Source organism: Ammodytes marinus, assembly GCF_949987685.1.
Source record: "Ammodytes marinus genome assembly, chromosome: 6".
NCBI lineage: Eukaryota > Metazoa > Chordata > Actinopteri > Uranoscopiformes > Ammodytidae > Ammodytes > Ammodytes marinus.
Window position 1 is genome coordinate 26,533,318 of NC_137235.1, and position 22,131 is coordinate 26,555,448.

The following is a 22,131-nucleotide window of genomic DNA, read 5'->3' on the forward strand; positions in this document are numbered from 1 at the left end:
GTGTGTGTGTGTGTGTGTGTGTTTGTGTGTACAACTTAATGTGTACCTCCACTTGTGTGTGTGTGTGTGTGTGTGTGTGTGTGTGTGTGTGTGCGTAACTATTTTTGTGAGGGGCTAGGTTTAGGGTAAGGGTCTAGGGAATGTATTATTTCAATGAGTGTCCTCACAAGTATAGCCGTACATGTGTGTGTGTGTGTGTGTGTGTGTGTGTGTGTACTTTGACCCTTCATAGTTTAGTTTCTTTTTTTCATTTTATATTCTTTGCCCGAGCAGTCTGTCTCGTGTGTTTTTGTCCCGTGGTAGCCATGGCGACCCTGTTCCAATGACAGCCTCCCATGTAACCTGAGCCACAGTCAGGTCAGTCAGGTAGGGCAGGTAACCGTGACGATGACAGTGTTACAGGCAGAAGGTGTGTATGTGTGTGTGTGTGTCAGTCTGTCTGTGAGTGTGTGTGTGTGTGTGTATGTGTGTCTGTGTCTGAGTAAAAGGGAAGAAAGCAAGAGCAAAGTTTGAACTAAGACAGAAGAGAGAAATGCAGGAAAAGCTCCCACACCAATGAATGAGAAGAGAGAAGAAGTGGAGGTGGAGGTGGAGGTGGAGCAGGAGACTGGAGCCATGGAGGCAGGCCAGGGAGAGGAGACCTTCACTAACATCTCTCTGGCAGACGACACAGGTAAATACCTTGAGGGACTATTCAAAGTTAGCCCTCTTCTGCTCTTCTTTTATCTAATTCATTTCCCTTATACGGCACCATACAAAACTACAGTTCCCTATGATCTTCAACTGAGCAACCATGATACAAACTTCTGACTTCTCTCAACAACAAAAATTGGGACCTCTTTAACATTTAGAAAGTGCCTCTTCTGCCCTGCAAGTAACGTGACCATATGTCTAGTTGTTAGACATATACACTCAAAAGTTGTTTTGGGGTTAAGTTACTCATTACTCTTTAGATGTGCAGATATTTTGATAGTCAAGACTCCAAACTGTCAAAATATCTACATTTAATCGACTTATCATTGCATTGAACACGTGCTTTTCCTGTAGTTAAGTGACAGTTCACATGACAGACAGTTGAAGAGTGTGTGACTAAACAAAGGCCTGCGAGGCAGAAAACAAGCAGCTTGTAAAACCAGAGTGGTGGTGGTGGTGGTGGTGGTGTGTGTGTGTGTGTGTGTGTGTGTGTGTGTGTGTGTGTGTGTGCTGTGACAGGACTGAGGTGTGACTGCATCGCTTTGTTTTTATGTATCCACTGCGTTTTTTCATAGAAATGTTCGTGCACACATATTAAGACGTAACAATCATTTTACTACATTTGATCATGAGTACAAAAAAAACGTTCACTAAACATTAAGAAGTCCTGACATACCATCCCTTGCCAGTTGAAATCCTTAATGTTTTAGACTGAGTGAGATCTACAACACAATAAAACAAAAGTTAAAGAGGTGAATATGGGTGAAGTCATGACAAGGTGATCTCAGTGGCCCTAAACCCATTATGTTCCCTGTTTACTGCTGGGAGTATAATGCCCAGCACCTGTTTAACAGCCTTCATTTGAAATGGACTGGTATAGGCAGAGATACAGACTAACAACAAAGCCATCACAAAATGACATGAATGACAATACCTCCGAGTGATGTAGGAGAATGATGACCAGGATCAGTGTGAGGAGACTGTCCAGACACAATGATGCAGATGTTGAAACAAGTAAAAAAAAAAATACTGCAAATAAGTCTAGTCTCAGTTGCATTTGTACTTCAGTGGTGAAAATTCCCTAACACCATGGTTGGACATTGGGCAGCCAGGTATGAGAATGTTCTGTGAAGCCTCCCATAACATGTTAGCATCCTCAAGCCTTTGGGTCTGTTAGAAGGTAACTTTAAATGTGCACCCCCCTCCTCCCCACCCCCCATAAATGGAAAAATGGTTTAGCAACATGACATACGGGAGAATGGGGTAATCTGAGCCACTTTTTACATTTGCTCCCCTCTAAGCGAGCTAAAATGATTTATCACAAAAATTTACACATTTCCAATTAATTCAGGATGTTTCATAGAAATGGGCATTAGCAGAATTTTTTCAAGACAAAGGGCAGTGAAAATATGATTTAAAAAAAAAAGTTGCCATGTGGCTCACTTTACCCCAGCTGTGGGGTAAACTGAGACAGACCAGAAAAATCAAGGGGGTAAACTGATCCACTTACTTTTTCCACTCTGAAACTACCATAACAACACATATTGTAACAGTTAGAAACCTGAAAGCTAGCCACATATTCCAGAACTAATGTCGGACTAGTAAAATAATGATGGGGTTTGGTCAATTAAGCAAAGCAAATTTTCTAAACACTTGAATGTAACTCTGAACAAAATCAAATACAACATATTATAATTCAAAAGGTTTTAATAAGATTCAAATGAAAGATAGAACCAGTTAGATTAGAACACAGTCTGGGGGTCAGAACAGAGAACCCTTAGAGCCAGCTAGTGTCTGGGGGTCAAAGCATAGGAAAATCAGAACCAGCGAGAACAGCCTGGGACTCAGAACACAGGAGAAGACCCAACTGGATTATAACATCAGCCTGTCATACTCTACAACTAGGCCTACTCTACTTTCCAGCCCTGAAGGTTACAGGGAAAGATGAGAAGGTGCTCTTTCCATGTGGTTGCCCAAGGTCGTCTTCCTGGTGTATTTCCTTGTCATGATGGCTTTTCTACAATGTGTATGACATTAAAATAAAACATATGTTATGTAATATTACATTAAAATATGTTTAAGACTAAACTTAACTTGTGCCTCATGTTACATAGCTACAAGGTGTCTCACTTTCCCCCACAGCATTTGGCTCACTTTACCCCACCACCACAATTTGAGAAAAAAACTACCTCTCTTAGCATTTCAGGCTAATCTTTAGCTAATACCATCACATGGTTTTTATATGTTGGTAGTTCACCAACACGTATGATATAAGTTTTTCTACGTGAATACATTTGCTTTGGCACAACAGTTGATACAGTTGACAGCAAGAACATTTACTTTTACATGCAAAATACCTATTTTGGTGAAAAAAACATGCTTACCACAGCACCATGAGGTCCTCTCTTTCAGGTCCAAGGGGAAATGAGAGGGGCTTGAAAACATATATCTCACATGACCACAAATGTTTTCCGTTGCCTAGATACAGGGGGTGGCTCACATTACCCAATGCCTCAGATTCCCCCTTTCTCCCCTATATTATTTATTTCATGTAAACGGTCTAAGATATGACTAAGAAGCCTGTCATTCAAACCACATTGACAATTTACACCTACACTAGACAGCCCCCTAAACAGGTTTTGCTTAACGTTTAAAGGTGCAGTTTGTGAGGAATTTGCATTTTTCAGAACAGACTTGGTGGAAATGGAATATAGTTACTCAAGAGAAAACATTTTCAAAGGACGTGGGTATAACCTACTTAAAACCCTTCTTGTAAACTGATTATGGCTTGGATCTTTTATGTGTTTCCTCGTTTCTTCACAATTGATAATATATTGTCTTTGAGAAATAAAGAAAATTGCCAAGTAGCCTAGTACATATAGTACAGTATAGGCCTTTTTAGAAATGTTAGTTAAGGGTGCAACAGTTTTGTCACTTTAAACCAGCGAAATGCCATATGGCTCACAGACAAATTAAGAAATCAAAATAGAGGATATGAAAAAGATGAGGTGAGAGTAGTCTGGTCATAGCTACAAGGCTATTGGCTGAAGCAACAGTGTCCCTGGGGGTTAGGTTTGGCCAACAAGCAGCAGCATATGGACTTCTCAAAGAGAGGATTCCACACACAGACGTACAGTATATTAATGTTCACACCATTACATGCTCGCTCGCATAGGGACAGATGGAGAGAAAGAGAGCTAGATGCACGCACGCGCACACGCACGCGAACACACACACACACACACACACACACACACACACACACACACACACACACACACACATAAAGAGAGAGAGAGAGGTCTGTTGGGGATGACATTACTGGTCAGGTTTTCATTGGCAACTGCTGCTATGACTGTTTGCTACCAGAGGGAATGATTGAACGCCTGAGCATCTGTTAGTAGCCTACTGCAGCAAGTGAGTGTGTGTGTGTCTCAAACTCAGCCTGTGTGTGCATGGACCTGTGTGCAGTAGTTGCTCCCCCTGTCGGCTGCTGTGGTCACGTACACGCAGTGACGTTGTGATGATGACGTTGTTGATGGGTGAAGTACCAGGGTTCATCATCATCCTCATCTCATCAGCTGAGAGCCTCTAGTATCCAGTCTGTTTACAGTGTGACTCCCTCCGCTGCAATACCTTTTTCATCTGTAGGTGAGTTTAAACGCGGTTACGTGCTGTGTTGTGGTTTTGGGTAACAGATCATTCGATGACAATGATTCCGGGGTGTTTTTCTATGTCTACTTCAGTGCTAAAAAGGACCTAGCAGCGGCAGAGTACCAGCTAGCAGCGGCAGCTAGCTCTCTGGGCGATGTTCGTATGCACGTTATAAACTGTATTTACCACAGACACGATTCTAGATGTCAAACAAACGACTAGGTTGAGTTAAGGTTGCTACTCGGGGGACAATGACCCCTCAGGTGTTGAAGTGGTTAATATGGTGGGTTAGTATTATGCTCCGTCGGAGTAGCTAGCCGCAAAGCTATAGTTAGCTTACCCCCCACGCGCCCATTATCGGACACTTCCTCTGCTCTGCTGACAGTGCCGATGTGTTTGCGGACTGACAGCCTTCCTAGTTGTTAAACCACCGCTGTTAATGGACGTGACAACACAATTCCACGTTTAGTATGGATGCCCACTCGTTTTGGGGGCTCTCTTATTATGGAGCTAGCTGGCCCAATCTTTGTTTACGGATATGGTACTGAGAGGAATGAGGGGAGGATCAGAGGAGATGGAAGAAAAGCAAAGTGATGAGCAATGGAGGGCCAAAATGAAACAACCCGTTGACCGTCTGGCTGTCGGTCTGGTCATATATCAGTGCCTCTGAAAGGGATGTCTGACGTACTAAATTAGATTTTTCTCTAACGAGCTACTGTTATTCGGCACAGGCTGTTGTTCTTGTATGTGTGGCTGTGTAAGAGGCGACATGCAGCATGGAGTACTTGGGACATTGCCCCAATAAAGTCTACACATATCCATAATAATAACTAATGCTTGGCTGGCTCATGAGGCCATTAGCTTCAAGGGTTTACAACATCAACACACAAGAGTGACAGCAAACAAAACAAGAGTCATATTTAGTCCCATATTATGCACAGCATCTTTGGGTTCAAGGTGGAGTCAGCAATTTGAAAGAACGCTTGTTGTCCAAACCAGTGAATATTTCCTTGTGAGGAGATGGGGTGGAGTGGTTCTGAACAACAAGCAACCTGTAGAATGACAGGTGGCCCGACCTTTGAATGTTTTACTACACACTGATGTCCCCGTAGCTGTCGTTTATCTACACTAGTTTCCATTGTATCCTTCACACATGATGTCAGAGGACCACCTCACCCTGAAACAAATACCACCTCTTTTAACGGAAAAATAAAAAATAAGGTCCACCATGACTAAACAGAAAAAGGAGAACATGCAGCCTTTTTTTTATATATATATATTTTTGTCTTATAACATCCCGTATATTATTATTATTATTATTATTATTATTATTATTATTATTATTATTATTATTATTATTATTATTATTATTATTATTATTATTATTATCATCATCATCATCAGTAGCACCACTGACACTGTCTTCCCTCCTTTCCTCTTCCAGTGGACGGTGGATCTGCAGCCCTGTATACCAAACAGGAGAACGAGCTTTTCATCATGAACTGCGACATAGACGGTACGTCAGCAGCTCACATGCCACAGTGGGAAGAACAGTGTGTGTGTGTGTGTGTGTGTGTGTGTGTGTGTGTGTGTGTGTGTGTGTGTGTGTGTGTGTGTGTGTGTGTGTGTGTAACAATAAAACGAGACAGTGGCTTCACTGGGTTGTAATTGTATGTTAGTGACTTCACTGTTTGGTGGCTGTTTCAGGAGACATGGAGAACCAGGTGGAGATGGAGGAGAAGACGAGGTTAATAAATCAAGTTTTGGAACTTCAGCACACACTGGAAGGTAATACACACAAGCACACACATACACACAAGCACACTTTATTTGAGCATGCGCAGAACGCAAACTCCGATATGTGATCCTGTATACATGCAGGTAGAATGCCGACTATGAACAAAATATCTAGATGTTCTTATCCGACTTCGCGTGTACGTTAATGTGCCGATTTTTGTGTGAAGTAATTCGGATAAAGGTGTTTACATGCATTTTACAAGTTCTGTTGAAGTCTGATTCGTTTATTTACCCGATTTATGATTCTCCATGTAAACGTGCTGAGTGAGAATTCCCGTTGTCTTAGCCTCCCGTGGTTCCTTGTGTGTTTTTTTCCCCCAGATCTGTCAGCGCGGGTCGACGCCGTCAAGGAGGAGAACCTGAAGTTAAAGTCTGAGAACCAGGTCCTGGGTCAGTACATCGAGAACCTCATGTCGGCCTCCAGCGTCTTCCAGACCACCGACACCAAGAGCAAACGGAAGTGAGGAACCCTCTGGGGAAAAATAACCCCTGAAAGGAACCTCCCCCCCTGCCCACAGTGGATACATGGAGAGGGTGTCTGCTTTCTCCAGCATACCTGGGCATTTTCCTCTTTAACAGTCAAACTAACTGTTTAATCATCCAAAAAAACACAAAGTGACTTTGTCTCCCGACCCGCCGACTCAGAAATAGATCAATCAAATATGTTAACCCGGCCCAGGTCTGTAGAGCAGCAGCTTCCTCTCCATACTGCAGACGAGCAAGACGTCACCCTTTAATCACTAACAACAAACGCAGAACCACAGTCCGTTTATCAAGTGGTTATAGGGTCATTTTTACCTTGAGTTTTTGCTTTTTTTCCTAACGCTCTGTCAAAGTAGTATCTGTGAAATAATCCTTAGCATTTTGACCTGCTTCCTTTCCTGTTTGAGGACATTGATTCTGATACAGATTTTCTGTGGTTGTCCTAACTTCATGACATAAGTGTTCCTGTTTCAAACTGAATTGTAAGTTGGCCAAACACAAGCCATTAAAGGTGCACTATGTAACTTTTGGGAGTGTCAGACAAGTGAAGATTTTTGTAAGGTGTATTCTCATAACTGATTAAACAAATTTTCCTCAAAGGAAAATTGGATCCCTGGAACATTGTTTGAAGTTAGAAAGCTACCTGAAAAGTTTCACTGTTGGTGTTTACAGGAGAAGGGCCCGCAGTTTTCTTTACAAACATATTCTAGTCTTACGTTTGGTTCCAGGTGTTTTGATTTATGATGATGGAATTTTTTAACAGTAAGAATTAGGTGTGGAGTAAATATGTTTCGTAAGCTAACTGCAGGCGCTTCAACTGTAAAGAAATCCGCCTTCCCTGAAACTGCACAGTGCACCTTTAATATTACAAATACTGTCTGTCTATGTATGACCCTCATTTTTCTCTAGTTTTTTTTTTATTATTTATTTTTGTAAACCATTTTCTACGACAGCTGGATCTGAGTTTTTTGGCAGGTCTTGGATGTCATCATGTATGTTCAAAAGCACGACTGTATCCCGCCACCATAACAACAGTATTACATAGAATGAAAAAATGCATTAGGGATCGCATGTGTGAGTAATACACCTCTTTAAAAAGGGGTTTATTTTGTTTCTTTGGCTGTTATCTAATGAAATGGTGTTAAATCAGTTAAGCTACTGAAAACAGTGGATATTGGATACAAAGAGGCACCAGTGGAAGCTCAGTAACTATGAAAGCAAAAGCACAGAAAAACTTAAAGTTGTGTAAACTAACACTCCACAAAAGTATAGGTGTAAATTAACATCAAATGATATTATTGCAAGTGGTTGATTTTGTTTTAAGCCACACTGACACAAGATGTTCCATCTGTACTTAAAAGTATTTGTGACCCTTTCAAGTCATCTTGTCATAAATCAGAATTGTGGCCCAAAATGTTAATAAAGTGGATGGTAAGGTCTAAAATGCAGAGTCAAACCCTGCATTATTACATTATGTCCTTATCCTGTAACATCCGCTGTGGGGGGGAGATGCTCTCTCCTTTAACTGTAAGAACAGGAGCAGTAAAGAGGCCTTGAGTGCTATTGATCCACTCAGCCAGGCCTGGAATACAGCAGGTCTGACCGTAATATGTGCCCACGCCCTCAATGTACAGTAAAGCAGAGGGGCCTGTCCTCAAAGGCACCTCACATTAAAATACAATAGGATTTAGGTTGGACAGAGTAGGTGAAAACAATTGTAACTTGAATATTTCCCTTTTAAACTGAAGCTAATTCATGTGGAAACATCAAGTGCTTGAAGAGGAAAGAAGTGGTCAATTCAAGGGAGGCCATAAACACTGTATAATCTGTAATTTATTTTGATATTTTTAACAGTTGTACAGTAGTATTTCATTTCTTTCTGGCATGCTGAATATGCCCTACACACACACTCCCTGGTACTGACCCGTGTTGTGTAGACACCCTGCACCTTTTACCTTTGAACATTTTTGTTTTAATAAAAACCCTAAGATCACTCATTTGTGTGGGTCTTTTGTCACCTACATTAGATGAGCAAATGGATCAAAATTTCTCCAGCAATGAAGGAAATAGTCTGCCTCATCTGATCAGACTTTTCGTATTAAATAGTTTTATTTTCAAGAGCAATGTACAATTTGCAAACAAATGTAAACAGGGATATCTGCCAGCATCTGGCAAGAACATGAACTACAAAAGCGTAAGACAATATAAAACAAAGAAATGAGCGACGTCTTCCCCAGGCAACAATCTAGATATACCACAAGCTGGTCTAGATACTCTGAGCGCAGTGCTGTGAACTGGCTGAATGAGACATGTCTACACACGTTTAATACCCAGCTGTTTGCTGCAGAGCCCCACTTATTTATACTGTTTTATTGATAATTCATGGCCGAGGCGTTCCAAGGCAAATGATCTATTGTTGCTGCAAGCACCGACAAAGGCAGTTTTTTTTTAATCATGAACTTTGCTCGGAATAAGCATTTAAAAACAGAACAAGGCTCAGAATAAGCACATCAGTGGCATATATTTAAGAAACTGCCTCAAGTCACTGCATTATTTAATCTTTATTCATACTGGCATAAAACAATTTAAAAACAAACCAATAAATAGGGTCTATCAGTGCTAATCAATTCTTAAAATCTGCTATAATTTAGTTTAAAAAAACAAACACACAGAAGTAACTGATGCTCCTTACACTACATAAAATCTGAACAGAACATTTTATTTCATAGGAGGTAAACTTAAACCAACGCTGAGGCCACTAATCAGCTGAAACGTAACCGACGTGTCAAACAGCCTGGCGTCCTCTCCTCCTGGCCCCGTCCTTCAAACCAAAACAATTTCAAAACATGAAAAAAAATTAAAAAATAACTTTGTCAAACTGCGTCCTGGAACATGTTCTTTAAAAAGAAAAAAGGACATGAGAACTAACTCTGGAGATGTAGCCCCTATGATATGCTGCCTTGGCTCTCTGAATGCCAGGTCTAAAAGGTGGAACGTGAACGGGAGAGGGGAGGAAGGGGCGGCCTATTTTAGGCTGACAGGCATTTTGACAGCAATGGCTTATAGAGAAAGAGAAAAAAAAAAGAGGGATGAAGAAAAGTGTGGAAGCTCAGAGGTTGGAGGAGGGAGAACAGATTAATGCACTAAACCTCCACAGGGATTGATGAGATAGTTCAATGAGCGGCCTGGAAGTGAGGATAATACAGGGTGTGGTTCGGGAGATGGCTGGACCTGTGGATTGGGGATAGGCTGCCGGGTGGTTTTTTGGAGGAAATACATGCTGCTCCACCCGGAGAGTGGGGTGGGGAGCAGCGGGCAGAGAAGGCCCTCAAAGCCTCCTTCTAGTGCTGACTGGAGACGGTAGGCGTGAAGTGGACCTCTTCAGTCCTTCCGTACCCTCCTCTTTCTCACAGCTCGTTTGTTGCTCTCTTCGCCGCCGTCTCCTCCCTCTTTCGGTTGCTGTGCAGAGTGGTGAATGAAAGAAAAAGACAAATGTAATGGATGAGACATAACACATCACTATACTTGGGAAAAACTGGACATATAAATAAATGTACTATTATGGAAAATAACTCATGAGCTTTAAATGATCTCCTAAGTCGCAATAAAATATCAAATCAAGAACTGTAATTGGGTGTGTCGGTAGTGGAGTGAACAGTGTTTTCACGAGTGAGAAGGTGGTAAAGGATCTTGTTCCTGGTATTAAAGGAATAGTTCAACATTTTACATTCTTAGCTTTTTGCCTCACTCCGGAGAAGATACATTTTTGATATAGAAAGGGGCAAAGGGTGCTCATCCAGGTTAGCTTAGCTCAAACACTGGTAGTCAAGGGGAGCAGTTCAAAAGATAAACTTGACAACATTACTAAACGCTCCTGTGTGCTTGTTGGGACTTGTTTAATTACCACGTTATGTTGAGTTGTATATTTTTACAAGTTATGTCATTTAAAAAGGAAGGAAACCAGGATAAACAAACAAGTCCCAAAAAGTACAAAAGGCGAGTTAAAAAGGGACACTGTGTAACATTTTAAGTAATTTATTAGCTAAAATCAATATCCTCATTCATAAATATGTCCTCATTGGTGTAAAATCACCTCTGCCAATAATCTGAATTATCCCCCTGAGCGGAGAATTACAAATATTAATATACATTTTGTACATTGAGAGGGTAGGTCTTATGGAGGCATCCATGTTGTGATGTTATGAAGTGTATCTTCTGACCTGCTCCCCTTGACTACCAGTGTTTGACCTAAGCTAACCTGGACGAGCAACTTTTGCCCATTTCTATATAAAAAATGCATGCAGTTACAGGAAAGGTTTCCGTCGCCTTTTCTTGAGCCGGAAAGTGAGGCAGAAAGCAAAAAAAAAAATTAACTATTCCTTTAATTCCAAGAGTTTACACAAATCACATCAGCTCATGCTGGGTAGTGGAGGTAAGATCAACTGACAAACTCCACCAACCTCATCTTCTAATGTTCTCTCGGGGGCTTTGCTCTCCTCCTCCTCTTCCTCCTCTTCTTCTTCTTCCTCCTCTGGATTGTCCCCTCCTGCTTTAACTCCATCATCCTCTTCCTCCTCCTCTTCCTCCTCCTCCTCCTCTTCTTCCTCTGCTGCTATTGGCAGAGGCAGAGTGAGATGACAGATAGGATTGTAGATCAATGCAGCAGTAACATCAGCTCAATAGTGAGTGTGCTGTCCTCTGTGACCCACTAACCTGCAGCTGCTTCTGTAGCTTCAGCTGCCTTTTCTTCCTCATCTGCTGCTGCGTCTTCCTCCTCTTCTTCCTCTTCCTCCTCCTCCTCTTCCTCTACAGTGGCCCGGGGAGGATCCACCTTCTTGTAAGTGTAATCCTCGTCTGATTTCTAGGACAAAAACAGGAGGTTTAGAGGAAATTGTTTCAGCTGTGTCTAAGCTTAAAGGTGCACTGTGTAGAATAGATTTTTTGTTTTCCAGAACAGACTTGCAAGAAATGGAATATCATATTTATAAATATGATTTTATTAGTGTATAATTGCTTGAAAATAAAATAATTAGTTTTTGGCCATAGGCATTTTTATAGTGGGTGTCCTGGGGAAATGCACCTTTTGGAAGACAGGGAGACGTAATATAGGATAAATAAATAAATAAATACATGTTCTCCTCATCACTTGATATCATGGAAAGAATTGAGGCAATGGTGGATGATGCCATCTTTAGCAACCTTACTTATAGCTATAACTGTAATTATTTGAAAGGGAGGGGTTACCAAGGGAGCCTTGCGTTCTAGAACTTTCAGCATTAGATGCCACTAAATATTCCCATATTACAAACTGCACCTCAGGGATCAGAGACATAAAATACATTAAAGAGGACCTATGATGCTTTTTGACTTTTATGACCTATAAACGTTGTTATGATGATTCATAGTCATGCTTAACCATACTAAATTATCAAATAATGACTTACATGCATTTCGACGTATTCCCTGCTGACCGTCTGGGGTGTCTGTGCCGAGCACTAAACACTATTCTAGCCAGTCGAGAAGTCACGTGTTCAAAGCGGTCTACCCTTTGTAACTTTGTGACGTCGCATGTAACTTTGTGAAGTCACCACGCGGATGTTTCCATGTATGGTAATGCTGTCACTTCCCTGTTCGCGTCTGCCTCGCGCCCTTATAGGTCCATGCTCGCGCTTCCCGCCACTGAAAGTGTTCCGGAAGGAAGGTAACCAATCACAACGGAGTGGGGTTTGCAGGAGGGGGGAGGGTAGCGGAGATGGCCGATGCACAGGCGGAGGGAGCGGAGATTGCCGAAGCACAAAGACGACCTATTATACTACTTTTCTGGTCTTAATTACTTGTTTTACACTGCTATAGAGCAACCTGACACGAATCACATCACAAAAAACTATGTAGATTTTCGGGAAGCTCTTTCTCTTATTTTGGCGATCCAGCACGTCCTGTCAACACTTGAGTGTGTGTGCATCGGCCATCTCCGCTCCCTCCGCCTGTGCTTCGGCAATCTCCGCTACCCTCCCCCCCCCTCCTGCAAACCCCACTCCGTTGTGATTGGTTACCTTCCTTCCGGAACACTTTCAGTGGCGGGAAGCACGAGCATGGACCAATAAGGGCGCGAGGCAGACGCAAACAGGGAAGTGACAGCATTACCATACATGGAAACATCCGCGTGGTGACTTCACAAAGTTACATGCGACGTCACAAAGTTACAAAGGGTAGACCGCTTTGAACACGTGACTTCTCGACTGGCTAGAATAGTGTTTAGTGCTCGGCACAGACACCCCAGACGGTCAGCAGGGAATACGTCGAAATGCATGTAAGTCATTATTTGATAATTTAGTATGGTTAAGCATGACTATGAATCATCATAACAACGTTTATAGGTCATAAAAGTCAAAAAGCATCATAGGTCCTCTTTAAATAATTGAGTCATTAGGTAGCACAGTACCTTTGGCCAGCAGAAGAGCACGCCCAGTCCTACAGGCAGGCCCACTGTCAGTATGTAGATCACCCACAGCCACGGCCGCTCCTCTGCTGCCAACGTCAGCTGAGCAAAAATCCCTGGCTGGTTGAGGAAAGAGAAAAGAGAGAGAGAGCATGAGCAAAAGGTAGAGCTCGACTGGACTAAATGTGCCTGCAGATTTAAATCTGCATCTGAGAATAATCATCATTGGCCCGAGGTTTGCCACTAGACACCAATATTAACACTTGTGTAAGTACTTACTGTATACGTATAAGCTATGTTCATGTAGACATGCCTTGCAGTAAGACAAATGTCTGCGTTTCAAAATGCCCTACATTACTTTAGACATATTTGTAACACTTTATTGTAATATGCATTGGCTTAAAAAAGAAAGAAAAAGTTCCAGCAGCAAATTTTGACAGTAAAAGTACTCTAAAACAGTAAACGATTCTGCCTTCAATTAATATTGAGGTTTGAACTATGAATGAAAAACTTTATTTTTTTTCCTTTTTGAGAAGATTTTATAATTTAATCAGTCGATGTATCCGTTGCTCCCTAATATAGGAATGGGCATAAAAAAAGCCATATCAGTCAGGCCTTAGTAAATATTGAGCCATTGCAAACCTTTCTTTCGCAGAAACACTGGTAAATGATACACAGTGACAATGTGCTACTGTTGCGCCTAAAAAACATAGTACAGACCTCGTTAGCGCTAGCCACCAGTTTCTTCAGCCCCCAGCTGTCGGAGGCCCAGCGGTCGGCCACCTCCTTGTGAGACGTGATGATGAAGTTATCGAACATGATGTCAGAGGTCATGGACCACAGCTCCAGACCCAGAGCCTTGACAGGCGTCATCCTGAACGGCTGCAGGTCCTCAAAGAAGTCCGGGTTATCTATCTTACGAGGCTTCCACACTCCCTTCAGAGAAGAACAAGAGGAGTGGAGGAAAACAATTAGGAGGAGGAGATCTGCAAGATGCTTTCAATCAAGAGCTTGCTGCCAACACAAACAATAACCTAACGTACCAACTTTGATTATTTGGTAAAGTTGTCATGTGCACTCATACAGAAAATGAAGGGTGCAACACATTGCAGATGCATTGGGAATCAAGTTGCAATTGAGTCAGTGACTGGCGAATCATGAGGCAAGTGAAGTTTCACACTTCTATGGTTCAGAGGTGTTTCATGCAACGCAGAGGATAAACTGTGTGTGTTTTCATTCAAGTTTTAAAAGCTAAGAACCATTAAAATAGGAGAAATACTGTAGATGGATCAATAAGTGGTGCAAGTACATTTTTTCCTGCTTTTATTCAGCCTGATTTAGAAGAACTGGAAGAATTCCAGTTACCTGATAGTTTGGATTGTCCACCAGAGGGGCTTTCCACTTGCCCTTGTACTGAGGGTTGTTGATATTGGGCCGCGTCCACTCCCCACAGCCAGGGGCGGTCTCACAGGCTGGGTTAGGAATCTGTGGTGCTTCCCACTCTCCGTCCATCTCCTCGTCCCTGCACACACAAGAGAGCCGTTATGCTTGATCACTTCCCTGTTGTACAAACTGTTTCATCAATCAAACGCTGGCCATGGATTAGTGTTGGGTGCTGAATGTGTTTATTCACCAGTCTTCTGGTTTATCAGCGTTGGGGTCGGAGACAAACTCTGGTTCGTCGTCCAGCCAGCCCTCTGGCTTCAGTGCTTCAGGGTCCTCAATCTTTGCTGGAGCCTCTTCATCCCTTAGGAACACACAAGTCCATATTTCTTATTATTGACTAGGTTACTGAGGCCCATCATCAAAAATCTGAACCAACATCTGTTGTGTCTACTAATACAGGGATTGTATTCACCAGTCACTGGGCTTGACGGACTCGGGGTCAGGCATCTTGGCCCTCTCGTCCCAGTCCTCAGGCTTGGAGTCATTGGGGTCATCTATCTCTTTGGGCGGGTTGACTGGAGGAACCACGTCATGCAGCAGACTGCCACGGCTCACACTGGACTGGTCAATGAGCATCTCATAGCTGTTGTCTGGGTTCAGCACTGACAAAAACGGAGAAAAAGGTTGTTTTTTCAATGTAATGCCTTGTGTATAATTGTATTGTAAAACATCACATATAAAAGACCAAGACATTCACAACTAGGGATGGGGATTGTTCATTTGTATTGATACTATTATCAAGAATCCTTAACGATCCCAGTCTTTATTGATATTTTTCTATTATTTAGTTGACAGACAAGGCGACAATACAGAACTGGTATTGCTTTTATTGATTATAAGATGATTGGAGCTCACCATACACAGTAAAAGGTCATTATTCCATCTTTCTAAACTATTTTATATTGCTGGGAAATTACACTTCTCACCCAAACAACTGTATTATTCAAGTTTCTCACCAAAAACTAAATGGTCTTCTTCTTGACGATACATTTGAACACATCCTGATGACCTTTTATTAACCTTTGCCTAATGCTTATTTTACTGAGTCGACCTGAACACATCACAGCTGCATGCAACCACCTCTTTTTTTTTTTTTTGGCAACTAGCTCTTCTCCTGCTGATTTCTACACAGATTTAAAATTGGATACTATTTTTAACTGACGGGACTTGCTACAAAGTCTGGTTGTGTGCTGACCACTGCTGCTTTGTGTGGATGATGAAGAGGGTCCTGACTGAGCCCGTCTGTACAGCAGGAGTTTTTTTCTTTGAGCCGACAGAGCTGAAGGAGTTTTTTCAGCCGAATGTACAAAACTTTATTGGACAGTTGATGTATATAATTGGACGTCAATTACCTAACTTGACTTGTGATGTAACATTACGTTAAAGTGCCTACGGGACTCGATAGTGGCATCGATAAGCTCTAATGTTATTGATTTCCGGGTTTTGAATAAAGCAGAACCCGGGTTTCGATCCCCATCCATATTTACGACACACCATGTATTTTCTTATCTAGATTGTCCCTTTACCCAAAGTGTAGAGATGAGTCTTCTTATCGGTATAGAACTTCTTGAGGTCGACGTCGGCCCTCTTGGCGTGTTTCTCCTCCAGGTCTTTGTTCAGAGGATTCAGGTGGCGGAAGATGAAGTGCAGCTTGTAGTCCTCGCCACACTTATCTGGTCCAAACATGATGCTGTAGTCTGTGCGGTCTTGGAATTGCTCCTACAGTAAAGAAGAAACAAGGGTTTAACAATAATTAGAACATGGCACTGATAAATCCTGTGTTCTGATTGGTCAATCACTGCCTTCTAAGGTCAGATATTTCCAGCTAATGACCGCTGTCAAGAATACCAGCCCATCGCTAAGGACCCAAAGTCATTGTTTTGATGGGTCACTTTCTGCCATATCAATCCGCTGACAGACGTCTTCAAACAGTTAGGGCTACTACTCCTTCAAAAACAATGGAATACTTTTTTAACATGACTTTGAAGATCCCTGCTCTCCTGATACATTCAGAGTCATGGTTAATGTCTGAAAGGACTTCAGTCAAGGCTCGTCAAATGACCTACATGTGCCATTCATGCCATACACAATTAAAATATTACTTTGCATATAAAAACACACAAATGGAAACTAACCAGGTCGAGATCGCCCGTGTCTGAAAGCAGTTTGATGTACGCTCCGCCACAGTCAATACCATCCTGGAAATTCACCTCATACCTGCAACCACGACAAAACATGGCAATTTCACACTTCTTGGTCACACTATTTTTAAACTGTAAACAAGGAGCAGATTTTAGTCACTCACATTCACTAACTAATGTAGCAGAAAGTCCACTAGCATTAACAAAACAGAGAGTGAGTGAGTGAGTGAGTGAGTGAGTGAGTGAGTGAGTGAGTGAGTGAGTGAGTGAGTGAGTGAGTGAGTGAGTGAGTGAGGTGAGTGAGTGAGTGAGTGAGTGAGTGAGTGTATGTATGTATGTTTGAACTCACTGTACGACCAGAGGTTCATCCAGGAAGACAAAGGGTTTGTCCAGCATGGCGGCGATGGCGTGGTGTTTGGCCCGGGACTTGAGCACCAGGCCGAGGTCTCCTGGAACCTTGTTCTCCTTCAGCTGCTCCACAGCCCACTTCCCTACGCCCGGAAAGGAGGGGGACGGACATTCAACAACCTTTTTCTTCACTGTCTTTGTTATCAAGATTTTACTAAACATCTTAAAAGGCAGACTATGCAACATTTGAATGAAAACATTTTTTTTTAGAGTCACACAAAAATAATGGGGTACTGTGTGCAGATAAACACAACACCACACATTCTAGTGAGGCAGAAGTGATAATTGAGTTGGATTACTTTTGTGTGACTGTTAGTAAACCTTTAATTGTTGTGGTTGTAGGGTTCTGTGGTACTTTCGTGTGGTCAACAGAGCATCGTAAACATGATCTGAATGTCTCGAGTTGAGACGTTGTGACCACATATCTCAGCCTTTACACTAGCAAGTGAAGTGTTATCGCCTAGGCTGTGTATTGACACCAGATTTTATTTTCAGTGCGCACACAGAACATACAGGTAGTGGATGGTGTGGAGATATTCACTGATTTTGACTACGTTTATTTTGACCCTCTCCAGAATTGCTGACTGCACCTTTAAAAAAGGGGTAAAAATTTAACCAACCGTCATATTTGGCGATGTCATCATCTGCATCCCCTTTCATGGTCTTTGACAGCTGCCATCTGTGGAGATTAATATCACAAAACTCTTAGCTTCCACATAAGAAAAGTTGAACACACAGACACCAACCACTGATGTGTAAATTAATCCTAGTCACTCGGTACTAACAGAGGCTCGTGTGTCCTAGCATGCATCAAACATTCAAGACATCTGCAGTTTTAGCAACGCTTGGTGATGAATGGTAGGCTTTACCTGCCCAGGGACCCATCATCAAAAGTCTCTGCCAGGTAGACTTCTCCGGTGGGAACAGGAGTCTTGTATGTTACCTGGGGGGGATACAAATAAAAGAGTTAACATTTTCTTCTGATTATAATATTTATATTTTAAGGCTGTCATTAGATCAAAAATATTTAATTGTGCGATTGTCCATAGTTAATTTGGGATTAAAAGCAAATTAATAATCGCACAATTTTTATCTGTTATAAATATACATTTTTTATCTGATATACCAAACTACGGGAATCGCCGAGGGTCATAATCACAGAACGTGTGTGCGCTAATCGCCCGTTAAAAATAAATAAATATAATGTTCTCTGCATGTTATTCTTAGTATTGAATAATTCAAATTTTATAAATAAAAACTTTATTATTTTGAGGACCCTGGAACCAAACGTAAGACGAGAACATGTTTTTAAACCAAACTGTGGGTCTGCTGCTGAATACAACAACAGTGAATCAGTAACTTTTCAGGAAGCTTTCTGACGTCAAATAGTGTTCCAGGGATCCAATTTTCTTGTGCTGGAAATGTGTTCATTTATTTTTAAGTCTATATCTTAGAAAATGTTTCCTTCTCTGACACACCCAAAGTTACATAGTGCACCTTTAAGAGGCGTTTAAAGGAAACTTGACAACCGTTATTTATTTACATCAATATCGAAAGTCTTGTTCAAAATCTTACCTATTACCTCAGCTTTAATTCAGTTTCACATATGACCATTTATTCAACCTTATGGCCCACGATTCCGTACCTGGAAGGAGACGTTTGCATCCGTTCCAGCCTTCCCACTGGCGTCGCCCTTGCCGTCAGTCTCATCATCAGAATGCTCTTCATCCATCACTGTGGCCTCCTCTTCCTCCTCCTCCTCTTCCTCATTCTCTTGGCCCATGAGCACCTTCAGGTCCTCCTCATCCAGGGCCAGGTCTTCATCCACGTCTGAAACATCCACCTCCAACTCATTGTCCTGGGCCACCACAGCTGCCACCGCCAGGGAGGACAGGAGCAGCACGCACCACACCCAACCCCTGTCCAACTGCATCTGTGAACACAGGACAAACGAGGGAGAGAGGGTTAGGGTTATATGTTGATATGATAGCCACAGGGTGAACAGAGTGTAAATGGAATAAACTTGGGCTTTTCGCAGACTCATAGTTTTTTACATCGTTTTGTACACATTCACTCAATAACGCACAAATTCATAGACTGATGCACCACGCAGAGTGCAAGCCAACTATCGAGAGTCATTTGGGTGTCAGTGTCTTGCCCAAGGACAATTTGACATTTGGCGGGGAGACAGGGATCGAACCACCGACTATGCACTCCAGTGGACGACCGCCCTACCCACTTCGCCACAGCCGTCCTGTGTGTGAGACGAGGGCATCAAGATACAAGTGTGAAGAGGGTGTGGTATGGGACGATGAGTGAGGGGGATGGGAAAGAACAAGAGGCAGGTGTGTGAGTGAGATAGATGTTATTTATGGAGAGCATGTGCAGTGAGTGGAGTAGGAGAAGGGAGGGGGGGGGGGAAGAATAAAAATAGAGAACAAAAGTGAGTCAAAGGATGGGGAATATGGGATGACACTGAGGTCACATTAGTACACAGTGATACTTGATGTGTGGGGCCTGTCCTCCTCATGTCTTGCTTTCAACACCAGTTCCTTTAGAAGCTTTAAAAAGGCCTGCCCCTTTCTTTTCTCTACTGTAATGGATTTCCACCAAATAAATCATAAGGACGTACTCCTTCTATGTTGGGGACCTGCGATAAGGGGAAAGCCTGTGCATTGTGCAAAGGATAACAAAGGATGGCTGGGCACCTGCAGGCTTTATTTTGTATGAAGTATTTGGATTTCTGCATACGAGCATTTTAATTTTTTTAAATTAAGCTTGAATTTGGGGTTGGAATTATTAAGAAGCATTTGTTATTTGAAGAGGCTTTTGTTGGTTATATTTAAATAGGCATTTGTTTGTTAATATTAAGGGGGCATATTGTCCAACAATTTTTTTTCTTTTTTTTGTGGCTAGGAAGAACTCTCAGAGGTTTCACTTAGGGCCGAGGTCTGGAGGATCAGTACCGCCCACAACACACATCTGTGCTTTAAAATGTAACACAGCAACAGCTTTGGATCTGGAATATGTCCTCTATTCTCAACCCTCCCTGGTAGTCCCACTCATCTGATTCGATACTTTGCCTGTGTGTCCTAATATGCATTTCAAACCTTAAGAGAGACTCAGCTGAACAATAGAATGATTCAAGAGATCTGTTACACCAAACAACAGCCTTCAATAGCCTCCTATTGATCAGGCCACACCTGCTCACTCTGGTTGAGAGCGGCAGGAATTTAATAGGATCACGGCAGACAGCACAGCAGCACACCTTCCCTAATACCTCCCATACTGCTAGCTATTGGTCTATTTGCTAACATCAGACTGAAAGGGATTCAGACAAGCATAAGGGATAGAAGATAAACAGAGAATAAGTTGTCGCTCGTTTATTTGCATCATTGGTCCAAAAGCAAGCAACACAACAGTTTGTATCAATGTGATGGCCATAACCCATGCAGAAAAGAGGTAACTTGAGAACCACTATTCTGCAAATATACAAAACATGTTCATGTTAAAAACACCAGAAGCTTGATATATTATATTAGCTGAAATCACGTCGAAGAAATAGTAAAGACGCCAATATGCAAACATTCTGTCCAGTTGTCGCTTTTTGCAGCACAGAATCCATCCGATTGTAAGTGGTGGAGCCTTTCATTGGCTTCTTAACTATAACAAGAATGAGTTTCCGACTTGTGGCACCAAGAGTAAACACTGACTGAATACTTAAAGTTATTTGTCTTTCTATTCCAACAAGTGGCTTGTATTTGTGTCGATAAAAAGAGCTAACTGCCAAGGAAGCATAGTTGTACTTGATAAAAGTCTCAGCTGCTTTTACATGAAGAGGACAAGTCACCTTTAATTTTAAACCGTGCCTATTATCATCACCTCACCAGTAAAAATGGACTGTTTGAGGCACACCCTTCCAATATACCCCCACAGCCTTTAGAAGTTATCTAAAGCCAACATGCATTAAGACAAGCTCGTCATTAGCAACGATGTGTAGGCAAATGAGCCGACTGTTATTTCTTTAATCTCTCCAGTGAGTGCTGAAAAATCAAATACGGGCCATTCCCTAACCTAATTAACAAACTCATCCAGCTATCCTGTCTGTGTTTCCGTTTCTACAGCCAATTGTATTTCCCGTTGAGCTGCAATTCTCAATTTAACGCAGTTATAGTACACTGGGGTCACATTCCTTTCCAGCCTCTGGTTGACTATACACACAAAGACAACACGCTATTAATGTATTTTAACACTATGCAATGCTTATAAATGAACATATATAGGAACTACAAAGAAAAGGTCATGGAACATTGTTTTGGAGATAACATGGCTGCCACCGAACACCGCAATGTCCAAACTATTTGAGATGAATGACTGTCTGCAGCACCTGCTCCGCTAGCAGCTAACTAGCTAGTTGGCTAGCTAGCTGGACGGCGCGCCACTCAAAAACAGCAAACGTTAGCATAACATAAGCTTACGTTCGTAGACTAATGGACTTATACAAAGAGCCCACTTATTAAACATGCGCTGGCATTAAAAACATACAAACAAAATAGTATATTCTCTAGTAAATAGTGGCCAAAAATTTCCCGTTAGAGTGCAGAAATGCGTGGAAAGCAGCGGTTAGCTTGCTAAATTAGCAGTGATGTCGCGCAGAGATGGATGGACAGAATGAATGAGCATACGCAAACAAACCTTGCGCCTTGGTGTAATTTGCAGAGGAAATTATTCGACTGAAGCAGTTTCTCAGGTCAGAAGAGAAAAAGAAGAATTATATTGTTGGTTTGAACCGCTAAAAGCGCAGTAGTCGAGGCCCGCCTGGGAAAACAGACGGTTGCTAGAAGAGCTGTAGAGTAGATGACAGCTCTGCGCGGTTAACGGTGCCAGGGAGTCCCTTCAAACGGACATGCGCACCTCGCGCAGATGGATAGCGCGAGTGGTGCCTTTACGTGCCATCGACCATTGTAACAACGGGAGCGAGCAAGCCAAAACTACCTCGGCTAAAGTACCCTTTCTGCTACAGTATCCTTTCTGTTAAGTTCTAACAAAGGCACATGATGACTGTGTGTG

The 22,131-nt window shown here is 42.1% G+C and overlaps 2 protein-coding genes across 4 annotated transcripts; one reads left to right on the plus strand and one right to left on the minus strand.

Moving 5' to 3' along the window:
* Positions 1 to 460: 460 nt before the first annotated feature.
* Positions 461 to 8,620, plus strand: scoca (short coiled-coil protein a). Of its 2 annotated transcripts, none has more exons than XM_080029066.1 (4): positions 461 to 673; positions 5,792 to 5,863; positions 6,055 to 6,135; positions 6,466 to 8,620. In XM_080029066.1, exons 1-4 carry the CDS (start codon positions 556 to 558, stop codon positions 6,606 to 6,608), a joined length of 414 nt encoding a protein of 137 aa, XP_079885192.1. In that variant the 5' UTR covers positions 461 to 555; the 3' UTR covers positions 6,609 to 8,620. The 2 variants fall into 2 exon arrangements, with proteins under 2 accessions (XP_079885192.1, XP_079885193.1); XM_080029067.1 differs by lacking the exon at positions 461 to 673 and adding an exon at positions 4,239 to 4,344.
* A 137-nt stretch (positions 8,621 to 8,757) lies between these two features.
* On the minus strand, positions 8,758 to 21,927 carry clgn (calmegin). 2 transcript variants are annotated; one of them, XM_080029065.1, is made up of 15 exons: positions 21,757 to 21,927; positions 18,707 to 18,994; positions 17,931 to 18,004; positions 17,682 to 17,740; positions 17,003 to 17,144; positions 16,648 to 16,729; positions 16,039 to 16,231; positions 14,925 to 15,114; positions 14,700 to 14,813; positions 14,432 to 14,588; positions 13,787 to 14,002; positions 13,070 to 13,186; positions 11,341 to 11,488; positions 11,088 to 11,236; positions 8,758 to 10,086 (listed from the first exon to the last, which is right to left on the minus strand). In XM_080029065.1, the coding sequence occupies exons 2-15, from the start codon at positions 18,992 to 18,994 to the stop codon at positions 10,009 to 10,011; spliced, it is 2,007 nt and encodes a 668-aa protein (XP_079885191.1). In that variant the 5' UTR covers positions 21,757 to 21,927; the 3' UTR covers positions 8,758 to 10,008. The 2 variants fall into 2 exon arrangements, with proteins under 2 accessions (XP_079885191.1, XP_079885190.1); XM_080029064.1 differs by having other exon boundaries at positions 11,088 to 11,239.
* Positions 21,928 to 22,131: the final 204 nt, after the last annotated feature.

Coding starts and splice junctions, on each gene's coding strand:
- scoca (XM_080029066.1), top strand. CDS start 556: ATGAATGAGAAGAGAGAAGAAGTGGAGGTGGAGGTGGAGGTGGAGCAG. Junction 674..5,791: donor CTCTCTGGCAGACGACACAG/GTAAATACCTTG, acceptor TTCCTCTTCCAG/TGGACGGTGGATCTGCAGCC. Junction 5,864..6,054: donor CATGAACTGCGACATAGACG/GTACGTCAGCAG, acceptor TGGCTGTTTCAG/GAGACATGGAGAACCAGGTG.
- clgn (XM_080029064.1), bottom strand. CDS start 18,994: ATGCAGTTGGACAGGGGTTGGGTGTGGTGCGTGCTGCTCCTGTCCTCC. Junction 15,115..16,038: donor GACTCATCTCTACACTTTGG/GTAAAGGGACAA, acceptor CGTTTTTGTCAG/TGCTGAACCCAGACAACAGC. Junction 14,589..14,699: donor GCTGATAAACCAGAAGACTG/GTGAATAAACAC, acceptor TTGTGTGTGCAG/GGACGAGGAGATGGACGGAG.